This window comes from Cervus canadensis, chromosome 4 (genome assembly GCF_019320065.1).
Source record: "Cervus canadensis isolate Bull #8, Minnesota chromosome 4, ASM1932006v1, whole genome shotgun sequence".
Classification (NCBI taxonomy): Eukaryota; Metazoa; Chordata; class Mammalia; order Artiodactyla; family Cervidae; genus Cervus; species Cervus canadensis.
This window is the reverse complement of record NC_057389.1, coordinates 16,480,079-16,507,249: the sequence shown is the minus strand read 5'-3', so window position 1 is coordinate 16,507,249 and position 27,171 is coordinate 16,480,079. Positions and strand designations below refer to the sequence as shown.

The window sequence follows — 27,171 nt, the reverse complement described above, 5'->3', positions numbered from 1 at the left end:
GATAACATTTTGAAAATGTTTATTATCTTGATTAAGATATTATAAATGTTTCACTCACTCTGCTCTGAAATCCACTTCAAGGGATTTCAAATATTGTGGTTTGTGTGTAATCAATGGGATTCAGAGGAAGGGGAACTAATGAAGCCTGATGATGAATAATTTTAATTGATCCAGGTTTTGGTGGCACTAGGAATCATTAGGCTTTAATTCAGTAGAAATTTGGGATTTCAAAACATGGGTTAAATGAAAATAGGTAAGCTATAAATGATCAGATGGGTCTTAAAGCACACTCATAAGAACACACAATAAGAAGGGAAAATAAGTATAAAAAGAATAAAGCTGTTTAATAAAAAATATTTATCAAACACAGATGGAAATATAGAACAAGAAAAAAGTGCAAGGATACCTCTTACTGGTCCCTTTGAAAACAATACAAGGTTAGAGTAGGTTGTAGTATTACACTGTGGCATTGTTTTCTCCTTGAGTTTTACTTGTATCCCATTACATTCCAACTTATTATATAGCACAGAAACACTGCAGCTCAAATTAAGTTATTTTTACTTTTAAGCAGAAGGAGTGTTCTAATTATTTCAGGTTTTTAAGAACAGTGTTTTTCCAAGTATAAATTCAATATTTAAAAAATATTATCCTAACAGCCTTCGTGTGTTAGTAATGCCAAGCTCATGTTTCTAATTAGCCAGAAAGCAGGTAGGCAGTAAAACATATTTGTGTAAAAAGGAGGGATAGTAAACTTAACTTCACACCTCATAAAAAGCTTTGTAGTCATCCCAGTGGTGGCTCTCAGCGTCCTGTAAAATGCTTGTAGCACAAACTCTGACGCAGTAGTCCGTAACCTGAAACTGCAGACTGTTGATGAATTCCTGGTATCGTTGGATAGGCACCAGGAATATGGGTCTGTTCAGAGGGAATGATCAAAGAGACAGAGATTTAAGGCCTGTGCAGTAGGAGGTAACAATCTCCAGTACTACAAATGGTTTTGATTATTAGATATCAATCATTCATTTCCTCCTAATGCTGAAGTCTGCATCCCCATTCACTTTCCAAAAAGAAAAAAAAAAAAAAGCTGGTCTTTGTTTTGCAAGTCCTTTGAAAACGTACATCTGCTGTTCCGCAAATATGCGCTTCAACTTGAGACAAACTGCATTGTCAATACATCATTCAAAAATCAAAGTATTCTTTGTAAGCCTATTATTAGAGATCAGTGCATTATTTAGGCATTAGGTTATCGTTATTACAGAGAACAACATGCATTTGTCAGAACCAACTTTTATAAAGCTATCACACGTCCCACAAACACAGTCTTTTTATTTTAAAAATTGTAATTTTGTAGCTGTCAATTATCTCATAAACTGTTTTACAATATTCTACAGAAATAAAGGGACTGCTGGCACATTTTGTTTATAAATTCAAGTATGAATCACAACATCTGACTACTTAAGGGAATTAAAGAAATATCATAGTTATATCCTACATCAAGCCAAATTTACTTTTATCTCTAGCTATTTTTAGTACACTCTCTTATGCTTCCTCTCATTACTAGAAAAGGACTGCAAAGGCTGAATAAGGAATACAGACTAGATTCTTGGGCTCACACTGGAGCGTCCCGTCTACATGTCCCCTTTGCAGAGGGCTGTGGGGTCTTCTAGAGAGTACAAGAGAAGCTAGATAGACCATGTGATTTAACATCTGGTCATTTCTGTTCTCTAGCCAGAAAACTTTTGGTCTTTTTGGACCACTAATACCTGAGAATTGAGATGGTCAATGCGTCCTTTTCAGATATGAAGGACAGCGTCTATGAAATGGGTGTTCTGAGATATGGTTACGTTGGTCACAAGAATAGTCAGAAATGCATCTCTTCTCTAGGCCAGCTCCTAACATCTAGTTGATCTAGGAACCAAAGAGAAGGGCATTTTCCACAAATATTGTTTTGTGTGACAGGGAGAAGTTTATTTCTCCTTTTCAGTGTAATCTGTACAATGGACCTTGTGGAACGGAAAGGCTTTGTTTGGTCACGTCATAACAGCATGCTGAAAATAGTTCCTCCAGACTAGAGAGTCTGGGAAATGCAAAGGTTGTCCCAATGGGCCTTCAAAGGGAATACGTATCTTTCTTACTATTTGTATATCTGGTTTAATACAACCTATGCTCTACCTTTTTGAAATTTCCTAGTCAAGACAAATGAAAATAATTCACCATGTTAATGATTATTTTCTCCTCAAATACCATGATCAAGATTCCACTTCTGTGATACCCAAAGATTAGATGATACTGCAAGCATGGCCATCAACTTAGTATAAATGACACTCACTTCTTAGTATTTTCTTTCATCACACGATCATATTGGATAAAATGCTGGAAGACATACACAGCCGTGGAGAGCAGCGTGTGCAGGTTTTTCAGGGGTGCTTTGGAGGGAAACTCCTTGCTTCTCTCTTGCAGTCTGGCCAGGACAGCTGTTGCCACTTTACAACAGGCCTCCACAAAGTTTGCTCTAATTTCCTGAAAAGAATCATCTCTGCATGCCAGAGCCAGTGGAAGCATTATGTCAAGTTTTTCCATGATGTCAGAACAAAACTAGGGAGAAATAAATGTAGCACTGAGTTATTTGTATTCTGACAGTGCCACGTAATTTATGTACAGGAGACTAAATTCCAAAATAATGAATTTGGCATCAAACATAAATATAATGACACAACTTTATAATAATCGATGTCTCAGTGGTAGAAAGTTAAATGTTTTACGTCAAATAAAGAAATACCAAAATGATACTTCTCTCTATATAAACTTCAAACCTTATGCTTGCCAGAGAGACATTATGAAAAACTCATGAAATAGCCTTCCATGACAATACTTTTATTTGTAGTTAATTGAACTCAGAAAATATGTATCCATGATTGCATTATTTTTAACTTACTCCCTGTTTTTTTTTGCTAAACTGTCATAAAAGTTTTTATTTTTTTAAATTAATCACCCCATATAAATGAAGCTGTATCAGTTTAACTTAAATAATCTAAGAGCATCAGAAACAATCTCACGTAGCATATTCTTATTGATAGACTAAGCTTTTAGGAGTGATGCGCTTAGTGTTTCACTAGTTATTATGAATTTACTCCTTCTTAACAGCAAAGAAGGTATGATGGATGGATGGATGAAAAGACTCACTTGCCTCCTGTCCAGAGAGGCCAACAGTGTTTCTGGGGAATGTTCTGAAGCTTCAGGTGGCAGTGGGGGATTAAGGTCACTTTTGAAAACTCTCTTTCAAAAACATTTCAATGATGGGTTGCTGACCCCACCGTAGACTTAATATTGAGTAACTACATTTCTCCATTTCCATAACTACTTCCTGTTTTCTCACTATGTTCTGTGACTCTCAAAACACAGATGTAAGACTGATGCTAATGGAATGTTTACTAAGGTGTAAGTCAAGATTTAAAGGTTGCCCAAACTGATAAAAGACAACAGCTCCTTCAACCTCCTAAGTTTCTCCTGGGGGGGGGGTCATTCAAAGGTATCACCCAAACAGGCAGTTTCCCAGGTCCCCAGGAAGTCACAGAGGCCCTCTCTTTAGTTGCTTCAGATTCATGGAGCAAAAAGTTGGCAGCAGGTTTACGTCCTTTTTGTTAGCACAGTGGTCCATGGATACTAGAAAAACATGGTACTGGGTCAAGTGCCAAGGGTTTCCCAAGAGATCCCATCATTTTTCTGTTGGTTCCCTTTGCAGTGGTTTATATGAAGAAAAAAATCTCATACGCCAATCTAATTTGAAAGGATTTCATTTAACACTTGCCTTTGCAATTTTCTTTGGTTGGTCTGCTTCAGGAACCACACAGCTATCTTGCCAAACTTGCTGGACATTTACAAGGTTCAAAGCATAGCTCAGAGTTGAAGACCTTTCATTCTGTTCCTGCTGGAGAATCTTTGCAGAAAAATCTTCAATGGCTGTTGTTATACAACGTGCCGTGGGAAGAGATACTTTTATAAATGCACTTCTCCAGCCAAAATCTAATAAAGTAGCCTGAAATATAAATTTATATGCAGTTATATTAATCTTAACAACAAATGTTTCTAGTGTTATAGATATAAAAGCATTGCTTTCATTCAGCATGTTGAATATAGGTATTCTTTGATAAACTGTAAAAGCCATTTCTTATAACCTAAAAATATTACCCAGTGAATAAAGCAATATACAAAACATGTGCATTCTTTACACACAGTAATATACTGACATTTCAATTTAATTCATCAGTGGATTTAATCAAAAATTTTTTTTCAAAATTTAATTTCTTAAATATAGTTCAATAAAACCATCTTTATGAGAGCTGAAAGTTCCACTTACTATTTATCACGTAAAGCAACCTTTAAATTCAATATATTTAATAAAGTCTAAATTAGATTTTTATAGTCTTTTTTATAGTTTATTGTTAACAAGTATTGTGACATAAGACAGCATTTAATATTCAATCTTTTATTTCTTTTTCACTGTCAGAAATCCAGACAAGCCAAAAAAATAGCAATAAGAAATAAATTTCTTGGAGAAAATATACCACTGCATGTTTCTAGATTTTTATTGCTGTAGAGCTTTACTTTGTTTCTCCACCCACGAAGTGGTAAGCATCACTACTTTTGTTCTAGAAAATGAGGAATTAAAATAATTTGCATTGCTCTCTATGTGGGCAGTGGGAAAGGCTGGCGTGGAGGCCGGTGTTGTTTTTGTTTTTCTTTTGGTCTTTGGCTCTTGTGGCAATATATTTACAAATGGATATTTCCCTCAAGCCCTCTAATATTCTCTAACGTGTAAATATATTATGGATAGTAGGCTGAATCTATGCTTAGTACTAAACTTTTCCTTCTTTAGTGTGATCTTGCTAACAGCAATAATTTACCTACCCCCAACTTCAGAAGACTCTAGGCTTGATATTTCTAACTGAATTACTTATTTTTCTGGATCTCAAGTTTTTTGTTAGAAAAATAAAAGAGCTGAATTGAGTGATTTCTATAGTTCCTTTCAGTCTAAAATTACTGAGATTATGATCATTAGCTTAATTTTCTTGTATACAAAATTCTCACTAAGCATTAATCTAATGCTTTTTGTATATGCAGAACAAATAAAGGTGATTTATCTTCTAGAGCTAAAATTCTATGATTCCCTAACTCCCTAATCAGTAAAAGTGGCTCTCCTTCTCATTATGCCTATAATTAAAATGTAATTTTCATATTCTTTCTAAAGTTTGGACCTTTAGCATCATAGGGCCTGCTTAAAGATATCTCTCATCTTTTTATTACATAAAATGAATCAACCATTGAATCTACTCAGCTCATATAGTTTCTTTTCTCCTAAGTGAAACTTTGCAAGTGCCATGCGTGTAGTCCCGTGCCATATAGGTATTTTCTTGAGACACATTTATGATAGAAATATGAAAAGGAACCTATCTTCATAAAAATTAACAACAACAATAAAACTCTGCTTTTTTGTCCCCAGACCAGGGAATGTCTATTCATTAAAATCATTCATTCATGCACTCAAGGAAATATGTTATGGGGAAAATTGCCATTAATTGCCATGGTCACAGTAACTTTGTGGTGATGTGTGTGTGCCATAATGATTACCTTTGTCCATGGTCATTTATATGTGATTTTAATACCTTTGAAGGTATCTTTTCAAAAATATGGAAAAGTAAGAACATTAATAGCTGCTCTTAAAAAGAAAACTGAAAACATTTACTACTCAAATCTCCTCCTAGAAGCCTATTTATTTACATAAGACATCACTGGCTTACTTCTACTCTTCCCACTGATGTTTGGAATCATAGACATTCCAGTTAGAATGCAGAACATTTACTAGTTGATCAAAGAAAGAAGAGGAAATAATATGGTTTTCTGTTCTGTGTGCCAAGGAGCATCCCAGCGAATCCCTTTCTTCTATCACCTAATGCTAATTTCTTAATATCTACTCTGATTTTTTATTAAAACACGATGTATAGGGATTCCCTGGTGGTCCAGTGGCTAAGACTCCATGCTCCCAATGCAGGGAGCCCAGGTTCAATCCCTGGTAAGGGATCTAGATCCCACACGCTGCAACCAAAAGTTTGCACATCACAACTAGAAGATTCTGCATGCTGCCACTAAAGATCCCACAATGTCACAATGAGTGAAAGGGGCCGACCTGCCCTGTGGACCAGAAACCAGAGAGAGGACTGTATGTGGGGAGAAGCGTGGAGGAGAAGGAGTCACAGCTACTCTTGGAGATGTTCCCCAACACAGAGCGAGGGGGAGGAAACCCCGATTTCTCTCCAACATCTACCCTCCAGTCTCCCCTCAGTGCTTTTCACTGGCCAGACCTTCCCAGGTCCAGAAAGCAAGAACACCCGGAGGCTGTTTTTCTCTAAAATACAGAATGGACTAGAGGAAGAGTGGCGATGGATCTGAGAAAAAACAGGGACCTGCGGGGCACACTAAAATAAGAGGCCAGTTCAAACTATTCTTTCCTTGTTCCTTCCCTTTTTAATTACCACTTTGTCACTTTTCAACAATTGTCTATGACTTGTCCAGACTCTCAAGGTGTAGTCCGTGAGTTGGGATGAGAACAAAGACCTTTTCACTGCCAGCTCCCTACTGCTTCCACGGAACACATTGTGCAACAGAGCAGTGTTCCCACTAAATTCAATTTTCATCTAAATTTGCAAGCCAATTTTCAACCAGGAATTATTATTTTTTTTTAGTGGCAATGGGTAAAAATCAAGATGTTCTGATTCATAATGGAGTCACAGGAAAATGAGGATGTTATTACATATGAGGAAAAAACCACCACTCATTTTTCTCTTCACTTACCTCTGTTACTGGTAGCAACTGCTCTGAAGGAATTCTGGTCTCATTTGTTCTAGGTTTCTCTATCACAAATTCTCTATTGGATGTCTCCCAAATTCCTACGCAATAGAAAAGGAAATAAACACACAAACATACATTAAGGAAAACAAACCATTGTGATCAGTAGGTTAAAGTTACTAATTATGTAGAAAAAGTTCTATCCACAATACAGACACACACACACACACACACATCAAGATACAAAGAACATAGTCCAAAAGATGTAGGGTGATATCTCCATTATGATAATGACAGAATCAAAATACAGAGTCTTTTTCTATACATACAACTGGATGGAATTTATATGCTATTTATATTCATATTTGATGTACATGTATGTATATATAATCTGTAAAAATCATATCCTTTTATAATTAATTCATTTTCATTTTAATAATGTAGGATAAATTGAGTTCAAACTAAATATTAATTTCCTTGTTCATTTAAAATGTTAAATTCCAAAGTACTACTTTAAAAGCTGTTGGTCTTCTTTAACACATTAATATTTCTTATTTTAAAACGAGAACAAAAGCATGTTGGATAAACACCAGAATATCAAGAAAAGTTATACTCTTAATGAATTTATCAATAACTCATTGGAAAAACACAAACACTGAGACAGATAAGAAATGATCTCTAGCTTCTAAAATGGAAACTAAAAAAATGAAAATACTCCCTCAACTTTCACTTTTTAGAATTAAAAAATTATTTCCATGGGAAAAAATATACCAAAATATAATGAATAAATATGCCAAAAAGAAGTATTTCCATTTTCTATTATGGTTCTAGTAATTATAGGTTAATTTGATATGAATGACTTAGCAATTATCTTTTGGTTTCACTTAGATTTGATATATGATGATGAATGGTACACCATGATCAATTTTTCTTTTATTTTAATCATCTTAAGAGGCACTTTCTCTTTATGTCCGGGGCAAACAAATTTCCAAATATCAGTGATTCTTATCAGTAGGGCTCCTCCTGATAAGTATAGTCATGAGGAAAATATGTGGGGTTTTTATTTGTTTTTTCTATATATGGTTCTATAAGCTTAATTATGAATGATTCCTAAGTAATACAATTCACAGAAACATTCTCTTAAGAGGTAAATATTCCATCTGGTAGTTGATAACATCCTTTTGAGAAATTTTGTCTGAGGAAAAGTTTCCCTCAATTCTAGTGTTTCTAAATCATTTTGGATTTGTGAACACTTCTGAGAACTTGATTAAAGTGACAGAACACTTCATCCAAAATACACAATATGATGGAGTGCACGCACACACACTCACACGTGTTACGGAGATTCCCAGGCCTTCTTGTAAAACACATTCATGGTCCTCAAGGGGCCATGGACTGCAGTTGAGGAATCCTGCTTCATTTCTCAACACACATCACAACATAGATGAGGTTTTAGATCAGTGTTATACCACGTAACCTAAAATGCTTTCTCTGTGGCTTGCGTTTTATTACATCTTTTGCAGAAGATAGTGTCATTAATAAGGATCAGTTTCAATGCTGAAATAAAATCCAGATTAAGCAGATTTTTAAAAAAAGAAAACTGAAACTAAAAGGTTATTAAGGAAAATATGGAATTTTTTTTTCAAAAGATACAAGGTAAAGACTTTTCAGAAGGACAGAGAAGCTGTAAAACAATTCTGTGTAACAAAAATACTGTTAGTTGAAATAGATATGACAAACTGGCTCAGCATTCTCTCTCAATGTGCATACTTAAAAAAAAAAACATTAATAGACTTTAGCTTTTTGAACAGTTTTAGTTTTCTAGAAAATCTGAGCAGAAAGTGCAAGGTTCCCATATACTTCCTCTCGCTCTGCCCTCAGTTTCCCCTACGGTTCACATCTTAATTTGGGGTGGGATATTTGTTACAACTGATGAACCAACATGGATAGATTATTATTAGCTAAACAATTTTTTAAGTTTGCCCATAATTTACATTAGGGTGCATTTTTTTGTGTTGTGCAGGTCTACAGTTTTGCCAAATGCATAATGTCACGCACCCACCGTTAGCATCACACATGTTAATTTCACTGCTCTGAAAATCACCTGTGCTATAATACCTCTCCTCTCCTTTGTATTCTCCCTAGCAACCACTGATCTTTTATTGTCTCTATCCTTGTGCTTACCAGGTTGTCTTATAGTTGGAATAGTATAGTATGTAGGCTTTTCAAATTGGTTCCTTTCACTTAGCAACCTACATTTAGGCTGCATTTAAGTTCTCCATGTTTCTGTGTGGCTTGATACCTCTTTAAAAAAAAATCACTAAATAATATTCCAATGTATTGACGTACCACAGTTTATCCATTGATCTACTGAAGGACAACTTAGCTCCTTCCAATTTTTGGCAATTAAGAATAAAACTGTTATAAACATTCATGTGCTAGTTTTTGTGTGGACATAAGTTTTCAACTCATTTGCATAAATACCTAGGGTGTGATTACTAGATCGTGTCAGACAATGTTTAGCTTTATAAGATAAAACAATACCATCCACAATATACTATTTTACATTCCTATTAGCAATGAATGAGAGTTCCTGTTGCTTCACATCCTTGCTAGAATTTGGTGGTGTTAGTATTCTGGGTTTTGTCCACTCTAGTAGGAGCATAATGGTATCTCCTTGTTTCAATTTGCATTTCTCTGATGACATATGATGCTGAGCATCTTTTCATATGCTTATTTGCCATCTGTATATCTTCTCTGGTGAGCTCTCCAGATCTTTTGCTCATTTTTAAACTGAGTTTTTTGTTGTCCTGTTGAATTTTAAGAGTTCTTTGTATATTTTGGATACATGACCTTTATCAGATGTGTATTTTGCAAATATTTTTCTCAATTTACGTCTTGCCTTTTCATCCTCTCTATGATCATTGCTTTTTACTTGGCAATTCCACTTTAGAAAATTACTGTCCAGATATACATGAGGACACATAAGACATAGTTCAAAGAAATTTGCCACATCATTGTTTGTGGAAGCAAAATGAAGAGGAAAAAAACAATGTGTAGGTGATTATGGTACATACAGCCATAGAAAACTATTCAGCTGTTTTTCTGAATATGAGGTGTTTCTACATAATTGTTAATAAAAAAGGATTTCTGTAGAGTATGACATGATTTGTGTTATTTTTCAAGTCGATTGGAAAAAGACTTCATTTTAATCATATATTCTTTTAACTTGTTTAAAAATTTTACTGTAGGCCTGGACTATTATTCAAAAAATATTTTTTAAAAAAGAAAAAATAATAAAGATCAAGTTGTCAATGACATGAAGAGGTAACACTTGGATTCTAATGTTACTTTACTTTTCTATAAATAGATCATAAAAACAACTGATGTAAAAGATAGTTACCCTGGAAAAATAACATCAATTCAAAGTACAAGTTTTACAGATCTGTTCTTGGAAATAACTATTTGTCATTGTGTAGCTATAGTTTAAAACATGAAAAAGTTTAATTATCTTGTATTTATCATTTCATTTCCAAATACATTATGTTTATTCACTCAAAGTAATGGGCTTTGATGTTTACAAAAACCATCTGCCTATTTTCAAAATGAATTAAAAAATAAGATAAGCTTCCCAAGACTTCTTTTGCTGGTGAGCAATTCTATAGTAAGATAGAAAAAGAACTATTGAGCAGTTATGATAACCTATATAGCATAATCTTCCCCCCTCCCAATTAAAAAGATTTTTAAAAATTTAATCCTATACAGAGAAGCCAAAAGGATTATTTTAAGGCAGGATTAGTAACACTGAATCTAGACTAGTAGGATATCTCACGATTTTAACAGATTGTGGCATTTTTATTTTTGTTTGGAATTCAAAATGGTCAATTTCAAAATTTGACACTGTCAAAGGTTATGAGCTCTTTGAACATTTAATAAATTATTTCACCTATCTAAAATTAATATTGGACATTCTATACACTTATTAACATTGTCTAGAAAAGGTAGCCCGTTTTTGGCTCATCGTTTTAAAGTGTAGTTATTTGCATGCAATCAACAGTGGTTTCTTTAAGAGCATGCCCAGATTAAGGCCCTCAGTAGAGTGCAGAGGGTCACAGGGATGCCAGCTGCAGAACAGCCTCTCCCTACGGAGTTCGCTGTGGTTCATTTTACACTTCTGGTTAGCTTCCACACTGCTGCTTTCTTTCATAGAGAGTAGAGGTTGGCAGTACTTCTCTGTGACATCCACTTTCACACCCAAATTGGTCTTCATAGGCTCCCATTGTGTGCACTACAAAGCAACTTGCCTTGTTGGCAGCTCTGAGTGGGAACTACAAGTCTTTCTTTTCTTCACTGTTCTTTTCTGGCTCACAAGCAACCTCCCACCAAAAGCTGAATCTGTAGAAGAGACTACATCCAAGAGATAATACTATGAAAAGTATGAAGAGAAGCCCAGGTGGCCACCTTGCAAATTTCCAATGTGGAAGCCTTCGACCTCTCTGCCCAAGAAACAGCTAAAGTCCTAGTGTAATGAGCTTTACAAACCCTAGGAGCCTCTTTACCTTAACTACATACGCCTCCCTAATACAAGCCCGTAACCATCTAGCTAAGGAACTCTTAGAAGCCATTTGACCCCTCTTAAGACCCCCTAAGAGTACAAACAATCTTTCAGAAGATCTGAAATCTTTGATTCTTCTGAGACAAACCCTAAGTGTTCTTCTTACATCCAATTGAAGCAGCCATTGCTCTTTGTCATTGCTGGGGCTAAAGAAAAAATGAGGGCCAAGAAACCTCCTGGTTTAGATAAATCTCAGATGCCACCTTTGGAAAATTTGAGGAATTGCCCGAAGAACAGCTTTATTCTGAAGGAGTATTAGAAGCGCTCCATAAATTAAACCTGAGGCCACACCATAAGATAAGATGACCTAAAAGAAATACAGTAAGATACCACAGCAGTCAAATAATGTCATATCATTTTTCTCAAATGACCAAAAGAGAAAACCATCAAATCATGACCAAACAAAAGCAAGTAAATATCATAACTAAATATCCCTTCTTTCTCAGAAAATATGTCTTGACACAAAAATCTATTGTGTCAAATTCAAATTCCTAAAAGCACTGCCAATTGGCTAAATATACAATATAGTAGTAAACATCAAAGTAAAAGAGTAAAACATTTGGTTAATCATCTTTATATTTTCTCTGTGTGATGTTAAACACCTGGATATTTTTAAAACATCTGGACAAGGAATAAAAAAACCTTATTTTTCATCATATTGTTTTGGTTACATAGACATAGTAGGCAACTCTGTCCAAGATCTTTATTAGCAAAATATGCTCCAATCAAAACAAATACACAAAAACCAAATGACTTGATCTGAACCACCTTCTCTCCCACACAAGCTTTCTAAGCAAAACATTAACTCTCAGGATAACTTAAGATTCATTTGGTTTTTTTAATTGTTCAAAAACCATTTCCTTCGGGATTTAAGAAGCCAAGTCTTTTGATATGAATTGATTAATGTGGCTACACTGAATAAAAGATTTAAATTTTTTCTTAAAGATTTCCCTCAAGATCATTCTTTTCAGGAAGTCATTTATGTGAAGTTATATCAGATTAAATCTTGGCTTTGTTACAAAAATATATGAATGAAGAACACATATTTCACAAGGAGATGTTCTAATACTTAGACATTTCTCACAGTCATTCTTCAAATTTCCTTCCATGTACTATGTTTGATAACCTACAAATGTCTTTCTATAATAAACATTACTAATATGATACTGAAGTTTCTTTTATCTGCCATGCTGTTTAGGTGGTGACAAATTTGGGGTAAGACTTCCCAGGTGGTTCAGATGGTAAAGAATCTGCCTGTAATGCAGGAGATACAGGTTTGATCCCTGGGTCAGGAAGATCCCCTGCAGGAGAGCATGGCAACCCACTCCAGTATTCTTGCCTGGAGAATCCCCATGGACAGAGAAGACTGGCAGGCTACAGTCCATGGGGTCACAGTCGGACACAACTAGGAGACTTTCACTCACTCACTCAGTATATTGTGGCATAATTGTATATTTTCTCTGTTGACTTTATTCAGTGAACCTAAGTATTGCTCTCATGCACAGCATTTGCAAGTCTCAATATTGCTTGATCTCAATCCAGTGCTGTTGAACCAGCTTTTTCTTTTTCCTTTTTCCTGAAATCAGTACATCAAATCTTTGCTTCAGTTCTTGGCTATTTAAGTTTTATATCATTACAATACCTCTCTTACACAATTTTAGCTTTGAATTTATGCTTCCCTTAAGAAGAATAAAGTTCTCAGAACTGAGTTATTTCAAGGGCCTTGCCTAGGATGAATATAAGATGAATCAAAATGGATAGGGGTCTAGATACTTTGGAGTTCACCCTGTTTCTTAATCCACACCTCAGAAAAGGTCTACAAGAGATGTGGAGGAGAGATGCCAAATCTAGCTGGGCCTGACGGGTGAGTACCAACAGCAAGTGTCAACTGCTTGTGGCACCAACATGTCAACAAAAAATTAGAACACCATATTTCTCTATTTAGATCTCTCTTTGATCTGGTCAGTTGCATCTAGAAGATCCCCTTAGATCCTCTAGATTTAAGAATCCTCTTCAGCCTTAGGGCTCACATTACCTCCTAATAAATCTAACCTTTCATTCTGATTTTTAATTCTCATATCTGTTCTATGTTTTTATTATTTTCTCATTTGATTTTTGTCAGATTCAGAAATCTATATTCCATATTCATTTTTTTCAAATCATAACCAAATTTGGGGGGGGGGAATGATCTACATTATTTATTTTATGATTTAATAGTGCTATTTAAGCTTAACCTGAAACATAGAAGGCCAGTAAGCTATGCTTAATATAAAGTAAACTCCAGTCCTATAACTTTTCTAACATTATCTACCGAGGCTAGGTAAATAAAGAAATACAAAGGTAAATACATTAAATTAAATGTAATTCTTCACTAAGATCAGGTTTGGAAGTTGGTTTTGCAATTTGTAGATTAATTGTTAATCACTTGCTTCCCTGACTTTGTTCTGCAAATGCAGCCACTATTTACATTTATTCTCTTTAAAATAACATGTTGCATTATGTAAAACAGAACCTCGGATAACTCACTCCAATATAGATGAAAACCTTTAAAAACATAGATATGAAAACAGAAAACATATCTTAACCCATTTTGCCTCTGAATTCTACCTTTAATGTTAGAAACAGTATTCGAACACACATAGCACAGTTTTTTCAAAAGAATTCTGTTAAGACTAACTAAAAACAACTTAATGTATAATTATAATTACAATGGTAACAACTCACATTTATTGCTTATGATATGCTAGACATTCTCTTAAATATTTTACATTCATTAAAGCATTTAATTCTCAAAATTCTACATAGTATATTGGAATCTAAAGTACCAAATTCTGAAAGAAAACAAAGAGAAACTCGATTTAGTCCTATACTATCATTTTAAAGATGAGAAAATGGTAGTCTAAGGAAACTAAATATTTTGCTCAAGGTCATCATTTTGCTAGCAACAAAAAAAGGTGCTACTAGATCATCCCATGTGCTTGTTCTTTCCATAGGCCAGGTTGTGTTTCTTTGAGTTTAAAAAAATGTTGATCTAATTTTAGCTAAAGATAATGATCCAAGATTTACTTATGATGACTTCTTCATTCAAACTATTCAATGAATTTCTTAATCCACTGTTAACATACAAAGGATGAAAACGTAATTTCACAGTGTGCTTTATACTTAATATTTATTTTAAAAATTCTGTCACATATATTCTGTTTCTCAGGTAATGGTATAGATTCAATTAGCAGGAAGCAAAAACAGAAAGAATTATAGATGTGCAGAAGAATATTTTACCTGAAGTATTCCTGGGTATCCTGAACCATAAGAACATTTCTTCAAACAACTTCTGGACATTTTTTTCCAACTTCAAAAGTGATTTTACTAGCTGTGATAAGAACTTGAGTTCATCTAAGGTGAGGAAAAAGTTTCTTCCTTTCTGTGGGTATTCAGGAGTAACTGTAAAAAGAGTGGATCAATACTATTGAACATGTTATGTGTTTTCTGATTCAATATTAGAACAATCTATGACTCCTTAAGCCATCAAAATCAACAAAATCCTTAATGATTAAATCAAGTTTGTTCTTTAGTAAATACACATAAAATCTCCTAGGAGAATCATTCTCTGTTCCCCTGCTGGGAAGCTAGAGATAAGTGTATTGTTTTGATGCAAACATGACAATTAAGTAATTGTGTTAAATGATGCAGAGTTATTAACAGGAAATGTGATTTGTTGTTGTAAAATCATATTTTACACAATTCTTTTTTTTTTTAAGGTATGGCATAATTTGAATCTAGTCACAAGGAAGTACAAGATAAACCTAAATTGAGGCACTTTCTACCAAATAACTGATGTACTCCTCAAAAGTGTCATGTCAGGAAACACAAAGACTAGGAAATGTTCTAGTCAAAAGAAGTCTAAAAAGATATGACAACTGAAATCAATACATGATCAGTATTTTATCTTATTATAAAGAGCATTATTAGGGTAATTTGGTGACATCTGCGTAAGGAAGACCTTTGAAGAAAGTAGGGAAAACCATTAGATGATTGAGGAATGACCTAAATCAAATCCCTTACGATTATACAGTAGAAGTGACTAATAGATTCAAGGATTACATCTAATAGACAGAGTGCCTGCAGAACTATGGATGGAGGTTCATGACATTGTACAGGGGGCAGTGGTCAAGACCATCCCCCCAAAAAAGAAATTAACAAGGCAAAATGGCTGTCTGAGGAGGCCTTACAAATAGCTGAAAAAAGAAGAGAAGCAAAAGACAAAGGAGAAAAGGAAAGATATATCCATTTGAATGCAGAGTTCCAAACAACAGCAAGGAGAGATAAGAAAGCTTTCCTAACTGATCAATGCAAAGAAATAGAGGAAAACAATAGAAAGACTAGAGATCTCTTCAAGAAAATTAGAGATACCAAGGGAACATTTCATGCAAAGATGGGCTCAATAAAGGACAGAAATGGTATGGACCTAACAGAAGCAGAAGATATTAAGAAGAAGTGGCAAGAATACACAGAAGAACTATACAAAAAAGATCTTCATGACCCAGATAACCATGATGGTGTGATCACTCACCTAGAGCCAGACAGCCTGGAATGCGAAGTTAAGTGGGCTTTACAAAGCATCACTATGAACAAAGCTAGTGGAGGTGATGGGATTCCAGTTGAGCTATTTCAAATCCTAAAAGATGATGCTGTGAAAGTGCTGCACTCAATATGCCAGCAAATTTGGAAAACTCAGCAGTGGGCACAGAACTGGAAAAGGTCAGTTTTCATTCCAATCTCAAAGAAAGGCAATGTCAAAGAATGTTCAAACTACCACACAATTGCACTCATCTTACACACTAGCAAAGTAATGCTCAAAGTTCTTCAAGCCAGGCTTTAACAGTGTGTGCGCCGTGAGCTTCCAGATGTTCAAGTTGGATTTAGAAAAGGCAGAGGAACCAGAGATGGAATAGAAAACATCTATTGGATCATTGAAAAAGCAGGAGTTTCAGAAAAACATCTACTTCTGCTTTATTGACTATGCCAAAGCCTTTGACTGTGTGGATCACCACAAACTGTGGAAAATTCTTCAAGAGATGGGAATACCAGACCACATGACCTGCCTCCTGAGAAACCTGTATGCAGGTCAGGAAGCAACAGTTAGAACTGGACATGAAAACAACAGACTGGTTCCAAATCGGGAAAGGAGTACATTAAGGCTGAATATTGTCACTTTGCTTATTTAACTTATATGCAGAGTACATCATGTGAAATGCTGGGCTGGAGGAAGCACAAGCTGGAATCAAGATTGCTGGGAGAAATATCAATAACCTCTGATATGCAGATGACACCACACTTAGGGCAGAAAGTGAAGAAAAATTAAAGAGGCTCTTCATGAAAATGAATGAGGAGAGTGAAAAAGTTAGCTTAAAACTCAGAGAACTAAGATCATGGCATCCGGTCCCATTATTTCATGGCAAATAGACAGGGAAACAATGGAAACAGTGAGAGACTTTATTTTCGGGTGCTCTAAAATCACTGCAGATGGTGACTGCAACTATGAAATTACGACGCTTGCTCCTTGAAAGAAAAGTTATGACCAACCTAGACAGCATGTTAAAAAGCAGAGACATTACTTTGCCAACAAAGGTCCGTCTAGTCAAAGCTATGGTTTTTCCAGTAGTCATGTATGAATGTAAGAGTTGGACTATAAAGAAAGCTGAGCATCAAAGAATTATATCCATGGGGTCACAAATAGTCAGACACGACTGAGTGAGTGAACTGTACTGAACTGAGTAAGGTCTACAACTTAATGCTATTTATTGCATAACTGTTAGTTTTCTGATTTAGACAACTATAAAGGCTGAGCACTGAAGAATCAATGCTGTCAAACTGAGGTGTTGAAGACTCTTGAGAGTCCTCGGACTGCAAGGAGATCAAACCAGTCAATCCTAAAGGAAATCAATCCTGAATAGTCATTGGAAGGACTGATGCTGAAGCTGATTCTTCCCCACAATATCTAACAACACTGTTTTAATCATCACACCTCGTTTCATGATTTCTATCTGCCCAAGCATATCTATGTTTCTCTGTTAACCACGCTAGGATGGTGTTTTCCCCAGTAGGAGTTCCTTCTACTTTTGCCCTCACTAAATTAATCTCCTTTTCTTTCTTTCAAGTTTCAATTTGCTCCTCTCCTCCAAGTCACCTCTCTTGTCTGGATGCAATCAATCCAGGAGTTTGCTTTCCCCCTTTAAGCTGATCTGGTCTTTACCTATTTGGTTTTTCTGTTTTATCACTGTAGAACTGTCTTACTTCAAGAAATTTGGGACATAAATGTTTACACACAGGCAACTATGTCTAATTGGCCACCAATTATAGTTATAAAATATATGAAATAAGGATTGTTGTTTTATTATAGAATGAGCTCTATGATTCTTAGGAAATACAAATTTCTCCTAAATCCTAAGAAAAATATAAAGAAAAAAACTAAATTTCCACTTTAGAGCAAGACATTATTAAATTCACCATCAACTAACAATGAATAAGTTCATGTAAAAAATAAAAATAACTATATAGCTGAGGGCCTTTCCCTCCTCTCTATATATTTTAATATTTTTTTTCTAAAATATAAAATTCTATCTATTATTTAGAATATTAAGGACACATTTTAAACTTTTCTTCATGACAAGGTTTTGAAGAGAGTTACTTATTTCTGTGCTGCACTCAGAGACTAGTGTCTTTCCCTCTGTTAAAGGCATTTCTCAAAAGACATAACCATTGGAAAAGGGTTCTATGATCAGATAGATTCGGGAATTACTATATACTAAATATTCTCTAAAGGGATTCACAAGGAATTCCCTGGTAGGACAGTGGTTAGGACTCTGCTCTCTAACTGCTAGGGGCTTGGGTTTAGTAATCCCTGATCTAGGGGAACTAAGATTTCACAAGCCACACAGCATGGACAAAGAAAAGAAAATAAAAGTTACTCACAGTGCAAATTAGTATACTAAAGTCTTTGCAGTTCTATAATAAATTAAAAATATTAAAGATTTAATGTTCCTCAAGCTTTTTTGACCAATGAACACCAGTTCACCAACATGTCAGTCAACTTCTAAGATTTTCTCAAACAGCGGCTGAGGGGACATTGTCCTGGGGTCTGGATTACAATCCCACTTGAGTACCTACAGCTGCTTTGTAGAGTCTCCCCACCTTTTAGGCCTTTCATTGTGGGTTCTTGTTGCTGCTTTTCCCACTTGTAAACTCTTGCTCCCAATTGCTGTCGCTATTTAGTCGCTCAGTGGTGTCTGAGTCTTTGCAACCCCATGGACTACAGCATGCTAGGCTTCCCTGTCCTTCAGGGAAGGACTGTCTCCCAGAGTTGGCTCAAACTCACGTCCATTGAGTCGATGATGCCATATAGCATCTTGTTATTTTTCAGGCTTTTCTGAGAAACTAATGAAAGTCTTCAAAATTCTCCTAGACTCTCTTATTGAAAAAAAAAAATCATGTAGTCATAGCTTCAGGGCTAAACAGGACCACCTGAAGTCTATCCATGCTGTCATAAGACACAGTGGTCCACGACCTTGTGTTTTATTAAAAGTGCAAATTCCTAGGTCATCTCCAGATCTCTTTTAAGCAAATGCCCCAGCTGAGTTTTCTGCACAGGAAAGTTTGAGACTACTACCTGAGGAATCTAATTAGAAACCTTAGGGGTTGAAAAGCACTCTCTAGGCATTAGAACGCACTCCAGCGATCTTGCCTGGAGAATCCCAGGGACGGGGGGAGCCTGGTGGGCTGCCGTCTAGGGGGTCGCACAGAGTTGGACACGACTGAAGCGACTTAGTGGCAGCAGCAGCAGCAGCAGGCATTGGATTTTGGTCTTAGCAAGTCAACTAAAAAGGTGCTATTATATATATATATATATATATATAAAACCTATATTTACATATATAAAACATCAATGACTTTAAAAGGAAATTCCACATTTTCCATGGTCACAAAGTTTATTTATGATTTTTTTTTTCATTTCTGGAAGAAATAGGGAATGTCTGTTGGGAATTGCTAAGATAAATGAATTTATCTATACATTTTCCCTGGGCAAAAGAAGAACCTGTCCTCGAAAAATACCTAAAGAATAATTAGAGTTCTTTAGGCACACTCATGAGAAATGTTAAAATGATTTCCTTGAGTTCAGAGACTATGTCCAGTTTGTTCACTATAGTATCTGAAGAATCCAGCACAAAGTAGACACTCAAAAATACTAGTTAAAAAAAAATGTATGCAATTCCTAGAAATAGCTAATGAAGAAAAGTATAAAACAAAAAGATTTCATACTTAATCCCATCAAAACAATAAATATGTAATTCAATAAGGAGACAAATAATTACAGTATTATATATACATTCTTGTCAGTATTTTGACAAAATAGATTTGAAAATTATTTCTAAAATAGAAAATGTGTGCAAAGGATATAAAAACAATGATGAAGTGGAAACTTTATAAAGCATAGTGATACAACAGACTAAGGCACATTTTTTTGTGTTTAACAAGTAAAACTATACTTTAGAAAATACTCTATCATTAAAAAATTCACAGATATTCATAGATCTGTTGTCTTAAAAAATAGAAAATCTCTCTCTTCTGTCTCTGTATATTTATATACACATGCTGTGGCTGCTTAGTCGATTCAATTGTGTTCTGTACGACCCCAAAGACTGCAGCATGCCAGGCTCTTCTGTCCATGGGATTCTCTAGGCAAGAATATTGGAGTGGGTTGCCTTGCCCTCCTCCAGGGGATCTTCCTGACCCAGGGATCGAACCCAGGTCTCCTGCATTGCAGGCAGATTCTTTACCGCTGAGCCACCAGGGAAACCCCTTACACACACACACACACACACACACACACACACACACACACACACACGGAAACCCCTTACACACACACACACACACACACACACACACACACACACACACACACACACGGACTTCCCTGGTGCCTATAATGCAGGAGACCCGGGTTCAATCCCTGAGTCGGGAAGATCTCTTGGAGAAGGAAATGGCAACCCACTCCAGTATTCTTGCCTGGAAAACCCCATAGACAGAGGAGCCTGGTAGGCTACAGTCCATGGAGTTGCAAAGAGTCGGACACAACTGAGCAACTTCATTTCACTTCACTTCACACACACACACACACACACACACACTCACACACATATAGATATATCACTCAGAGGATATATACTATAAATTATATACTTAGAAGTGTTTTTCACCCAGTAACTAATAGTTAAAATATTAACTCCATTATCTTGTAGCAAAAATAAGGACACTGAAAATAAATCTAGGACATTAAAGCTCCTCACATTTGATCTGCAACAAAGCAGCTTTTGGAATAAATATCAAAGTCCAGCTAAATCAGACAGACCATAAAAATGTGGGTTGCAGCTGAAAGTACACATATTATTTTCCAAAACCATTAGCAACAGAATTCTTGTTAATGATAGCATTAAGATACAGGAGAAAATGAGAAGCTAGCAAAATCAGATAATCTGAAGCTGGTGGATCAGTATAATAGGATAAAAGGTGCACATTTTCGTTTTCCCAAGAAAAACTAACACTAGCCACCCTATTATTGACTGTAAATGGATCCATTTTCAGCGAGGAAGTATTCTTGGTTCCACCAGACAAGCGATGTTAAAAAAAAAAAAAAAAGAGGCGACACACAAAAGCTATTGAAAGTCTCATTTTGCCGGATGAAATTCATGACATAATCCAAATGGAAGATATTTGTACCAGTGAAGAGAACTTTTTAACAATATTGCAATAAGGAGTCAGCAGAGACTGCTTAGGAACAAATAACAAGCAGTACCTTCCCAGTACCCAAGTCACTTCCTGAGAGCGGGCGGGGCTGTAGAGACCACGCTAGGGTTCCAGCGGCCAGAAGGAGCCCTGTGCCTCTCTGAGCACCTGTCCCAAGGAGCCACACAGCAGGGAAGAAACAGGATGCAAACCCTATGTCCCTTCTTTGCTATGGGAGCCTGGTTACTGGACGAAATCATGGAGAACCTGCAGGCGTGGCTTTTTGTCACACTCACCAGGAAGAAATCGAAGCTGTTCCCTCTCGCCTTTTCCACGGCATTATTTTCATAACTTTATGTATTTCCCACATCTCTATGGCTAGGAAGACACTTGAGGCAGAGACAAAGAATATTTCCACCTTACTTTTCAAAATTGAGTTCAATATCTCATCTCTTTTGACGAAGTTTCTATATGCACCACCCAAAACAGATAGGGTAAAACTTTAAAATAAACTGAATAAATGGAGGACTAACAGGAGCAAGTGAATAATTTTGAAGTTGAGTTAAAGTGCAACCAGACCCAAGGGATACGTGGACATTTGGATATGTGGACATTGAGATACCCCGCACATAAACTTCAGGACCCCTCTTCTACACGGTGAGAAGATGAAGATAAAACTGTGGGAAAAGCTAAGCCTCAAAAAGCTAACTGAACCTGAATTCCAGAAATGTTCAAAGTCTTGGAAGCTGGAGGTTGGGCTCCCCCTCTCTTTAGCTCTTTCCCCACTTTTCTTTCTTCCCCCATTTTTTTTTTTTTTTGGATGTGGACGATTTTTAAAGTCTTTATTGAATTCATTATTGTTTTCATCTTATGTTTTGGTTTTTTTTTAGCAGAGTGGCATGGGTTAGTTTCCCAACCAGTGGTCAAACCCACACCCCCTGCATCGGAAGGCAAAGTCTTAACCACTGGACCGCCAGGGAAGTCCTCCCCCACGTTTTATTACGTGGCATGTTGCTACTTCTAGCACTGCTACAAGAAGCCTAAGAGGCAGCACGGTAGAGTAGTTAACGTATGGAATTGTGAGCCTGAGGTCCTGGATTCATATCCTGACCCTGCTCCCCACTAACTTTTGCTAAGTTACTTAATATCTTTATGCTGCACTAGTGTATAAGGTTTAACTGAGTAAATACAAAAGCAGTTCCAGAGAGCTAGTAAGGACTGTATAAATGTGTGATAGTATTACCACGTCCTCTGAGAAACCGGGCCTCAGGTTCTAGGTCAGCTGAGTTGCCTATTTTCTGTGATCCTCCCTATTTCACTGCACATACCTTTATTTCAACACTTGCTATATCATTTATAATTATTAGTTTGGGCGTTGTCTCCTCAAACTTTAATCTGAAAGGCAGAGATTTTTCCCCCTTATATTGCATTCCCACTATTCATCATAGTGCCTACAGTGATGAATGACTTCAAAATGAGAAACACTGGTTAAGTGTCAGAGGCAATACCAAATGCTCTTAACATATTTTATTTGGCTTTTTTCCCTGGCCATAAAAAAACTTTAGTAAAATACTAATAGTAAATGAACTTAACGCTAACCGTCGTATGTCAATTTTAACAGTCGTATTTAATAAAATATGTCAATTTTAATTTTAATATCTTCAGGAGAAAGAACCATAAGCATTATATCAAAGACCTGTAAACTACTTTAAATATCACTATTATTTAATAGGCTCCATCTCTAAACTTGAACATTTATAAAGTTTAATGGTTCACTCTAAGATCTTGGATCTTAGATCCACTCTAACACCTTCCACTGCTGCTTAGCTGTGTCAACCCTTCAAAACATTGGTTTTGTTTCCATGTGTGTGGTCATCATCTTTTTTAGAACCTCAAAAGCTATGCACCTATGTTTACAGAAACAATGGCTTGCATGCAATTCTAAGAGTTTCCCAGATCCACTGAAGCCTTAGATTCTCCTTGATAACCTGGTTAAGACCCTCTGCCTTGGTTCACCTGACTTGAGGAGAAGTCGGATGAGCAGGTCTCAAGATCTTCCTCCCACTGAGGAGACTTGTATTATATATGTATAATATCCTTTAGAAATTTCTACTTCCCCTTGCAAGAAGAAAGGGTTAACTTCAGTTTCTACTTCCTAATCTCATCACTGTTTCCATATGATAAAAGGTCTAAAAAACATTTAGAGAGACAACTCTGCCCACTAAGACATAGGCCCTAGGTATGGTGAGAAAATAAACTGAGGAATAATAACTAATCCTCTTGCTGCTCATGAACTTAGATAAACACATAGATTAGTACTAAGTGGCCACTGCTTTGATAGAGGGACATGATGACCAAGTCACTCAATTAGAAAAGACTGAATCGCTAGTATCACGCTAGCAGTGCAGACCGTATCTGCATTCTCTGTATCTTCTTTCTCTGTTTTAGGCCAAGAGAGTTGTTATGCTTAATTTTGCATCCATTGACAGGATTGGTAATCATAGTCTAAGACAAGCAGACCTATGGACAGAATAAATGCTCACAACCCACCCTCAGCCCCCACGTGACTTGGAGATTTGCTATTCTCTTTGGCGGGGTGCACACAGAAAATATCTTCTTGCTTCACACACCACTGGCTGAAACGGGTGGAGATAAAGTCATCTTGAAGCTATTCTTCTGGGTCAGTGAGAAACTAAAAAGAATCTGCTTCTATTATTACCCTTTTATGGCTTTGGGGCCAACACTGGCTCCACTGGGTGCTACCTAAATGAACTGCTAAATGATAACCAAATTCTCCCACACTCCACTCCATCTTCTCTGGCAATAGCTGTCAGTATTACAACAAGGGATCAGACTTCTCATCCGTTTGCCAAGAGTAGGTATAATACTCCTGTCCCTCTCCTATTTTTCTCTCTTTGTTATTTTGTTTACCTGACTGAGAACATGAGAGAGAGTATCTGACTCCTGATGTAGCCACTGTTATTTGAAGATGCTAATCAAAGAATGGCTTACATTTGAATTCAGCCAAAATTGAGAAATGTACCCAGGACAAATCTCTGAGTATTTCCTAAGCTGACTTTTGCTTTATGCTGGTTTAACTCCCAGTTATAAATACACAGATATGCTGACCCTCTTAAAGAATATCTTAATAAAAAGACATCTATAGCGTAATGAAATAGGGTTTAAATTTTAAGTACTGTATGCTAATGGGACATTATTAATGAAATATCTTCTTAATATCCTTTTCTCAGTCTCAAATTTTGTTAGAGTTAATTATATCTCTGATCATAGGTGTTACGTTCTATTATCATGACCAAAAATTAACCCATAGAAAAATCCTGAAGTTAACAATTCATTTTTACTATAGTCTAAGGTTGTATCTGAGAATTGGCATTTCATTTTTTAAAAGATATGCCATGATAGAGATATTACATTATCAGTTTGTGATATAACATGTTAAAAAATGAATTCTAAAAATTTAGCCCTGGAATAAAAATAATACCATCATCAAAAAGATGGATTTAAGATACCTGCTGAGTATATGCTTCCTAATATAATTCTAATTGAATCATAACCTTTCAAAAGGGATTGAACATTTTTCCTCTTTTACACTAAAAAAATAAAGAGTAAGATTCTCTTAACACTTTTTTATCAGGTAGGCAAATTATAATGCTTGTGAAGATATGTTAAAATGAATATGAAGAGAGATAGCTGTGGTGATAATAGGAGTAGCTTGTACCCACCTGGCAAGCGGTATTCACGAGCTCATTATTCTAACAGAGAGGAGGGGAGGGCTTGGACTTAGGGAAGCCATTTACCAGGTGTGATAGCTCCTCACTGAGCAAATTCTATAGTTATTTTATCTTTTTAGCTGCCTTCCTCACCTAAGGAATAGTAATCCAGCCTTAAAGGCAAAGTCATATTTCCTTCAAACTTTATGACTTTGGGGCCCCTTGGGAAGATATTATCTTTTATATTATCTTCCCTCCAAAGCCCTACGAGCGACAAAAAAAAAAAAAAAAAAATCTTTAAGTGGGTTTCACTTGCTAACTCAACAAAGATTTGCCTTGTGCCTATAATGCAAGAGGCAACCATGTGACGTTTACCACGGGTAGTGAGACATGAGAGGCAAAAAGCAGGCTAGGGGTGACCAGCCAGGGCTAGGCTTCACACCAGTCACCATCAGCTCCTCGGCCACTCCTGTCTCTTCAGAACAAATTCATCTCTCTTCAACAATTTAAGTTCAGGTAGGAAAAAAGGCATTAGGTTCAATATATATTGGGAAAAAAAAAAAAAAGACCCTCAGAGTTGAGAAAATCCTATGGATAAAAAAATTAATTGAAGACATTATCAGTTGACTGTCAACCTATTTTGATATAAATGGCCAATGCTGGGCTCTGTTGCTCTGTTATAGTTTATTTCAGGAAAATATTTATGATGGGAAAAAACAAGTAAAAACTACATGAAAAATTAAACTGAACTTGGTTTTTCTTTGCATATATAAATACTAGATATCTCTGATTTTTATATTATAATAAAAAATGCTTCCCTGGTGGCTCAGATGGTAAAGAATCTGCCTGCAATGAGGGAGATCGGGGTTCGATCCCTGCGTCGGGAAGATCCCCTGGAGAAGGGAATGACTACCCACTCCAGTATTCTTGCCTGGAGAATTCCATGGACAGAGAAGCCTGGCAGGCTACAGTATATGGGGTTGCAAAGAGTTGGACTCTACTGAACGACCAACATTTTCACTCTAACAAACACAATATTTTAGAACTCAACTTGCATTGCATTGGGTCCAGTACTATTGGTGCCTGAGCTGTGACATATAGAAAGGAAGATTAGAGTAAGAAGAAAGACATCAAAAAGTCTACAAATAATAAATGTTGGAGAGGATGCAGAGAAAAGGGAACTCCCCAACACTGTTGGTGGGAATGTAAATTGATATACAGCTACTACATAGAACAGTATGGACATTCCCTAAAAAACAAAACTGAGTTACCATATGAGCCAGCAATCCCACTTCTGGGGCATATATTCGGAAAAGACAAAAATGCTAATTTGAAAAAAAAATACATGCATTCCAATGTTCGTAGCAGCACTATTTACAATATCCAAGACATGGAAGCAATCTAAATATCTGACAAACAAATGGATAAAGAAGATGTGGTACATTTATATAATGGAATATTACTCAATCACAAAAAAGAGTGATACAATGCCATAGAGCTTATCATACTAAGTAAATCAGAGACAAATATCACATGATATCACTTATATGTGGAATCTAAAAAAATGAGACAAGGGAACTTATTTACAAAACAGAAACAGACTCAGAGATGCAGAAGACAAGCTTATGGTTACTGAAAGGAAAGACAGGGACATAATCCCAACCCAGGGATCGAACCTGGGTCTCCTGCATTGTAGGCAGACGCTTTACCATCTGAGCCACCAGGGAAGTCCTAACAGATACACAGTACTATATATAAAATACATAAACAACAAGGACCTACTATATAGCACAAGGAACTATATTTGATACCCTGTAATAGCTTATAATGGAAAAGAAGATGAAAAAGAATATATATACTCAGTAATATACATATATAGGTACATATATATACACATATATGTATATATTACTGAGGGCTTCCCAGGTGGTTCAGTGGTAAAAGAATCTGCCTGCCAAGAGGCCTGGTTTGATCCCTGAGTTGGGAAAATCACCCTGGAAAAGGGAATGGCAACTCACTCCAGTATTCTTGACTGGACAGAGGAGGCTGGTGGGCTATAGTCCATGGACTCAAAAAAGAATGGGACATGACTTAGTGACTAAACAACAACAAGAAATTCACTGAACACATAATATATGGTTAAAAGCCTTACATATGTTATTTCTAATCATCACAGAAACTATAATCAGGAAAGAGGCT

At 36.1% G+C, this 27,171-nt stretch overlaps 1 protein-coding gene and 1 non-coding gene across 3 annotated transcripts in view; both read right to left on the bottom strand.

Moving 5' to 3' along the window:
- Nucleotides 1-27,171, bottom strand: part of KIAA0825 (KIAA0825 ortholog) — a 436,774-nt gene that overhangs the window by 301,254 nt on the left and 108,349 nt on the right. For both annotated transcript variants that reach the window (XM_043464654.1, XM_043464655.1), the window contains exons 6-10: nucleotides 14,738-14,899; nucleotides 6,850-6,944; nucleotides 3,809-4,036; nucleotides 2,330-2,595; nucleotides 765-915 (exon numbers count right to left, since the gene is read on the bottom strand). In XM_043464654.1, coding sequence (XP_043320589.1) covers nucleotides 765-915; nucleotides 2,330-2,595; nucleotides 3,809-4,036; nucleotides 6,850-6,944; nucleotides 14,738-14,899 — 902 coding nt within the window. The remainder of the gene's footprint in view (nucleotides 1-764; nucleotides 916-2,329; nucleotides 2,596-3,808; nucleotides 4,037-6,849; nucleotides 6,945-14,737; nucleotides 14,900-27,171) is intronic.
- On the bottom strand, nucleotides 26,628-26,699 carry TRNAC-ACA. The gene has a single exon. It is a non-coding gene; the product is annotated as a tRNA-Cys (tRNA).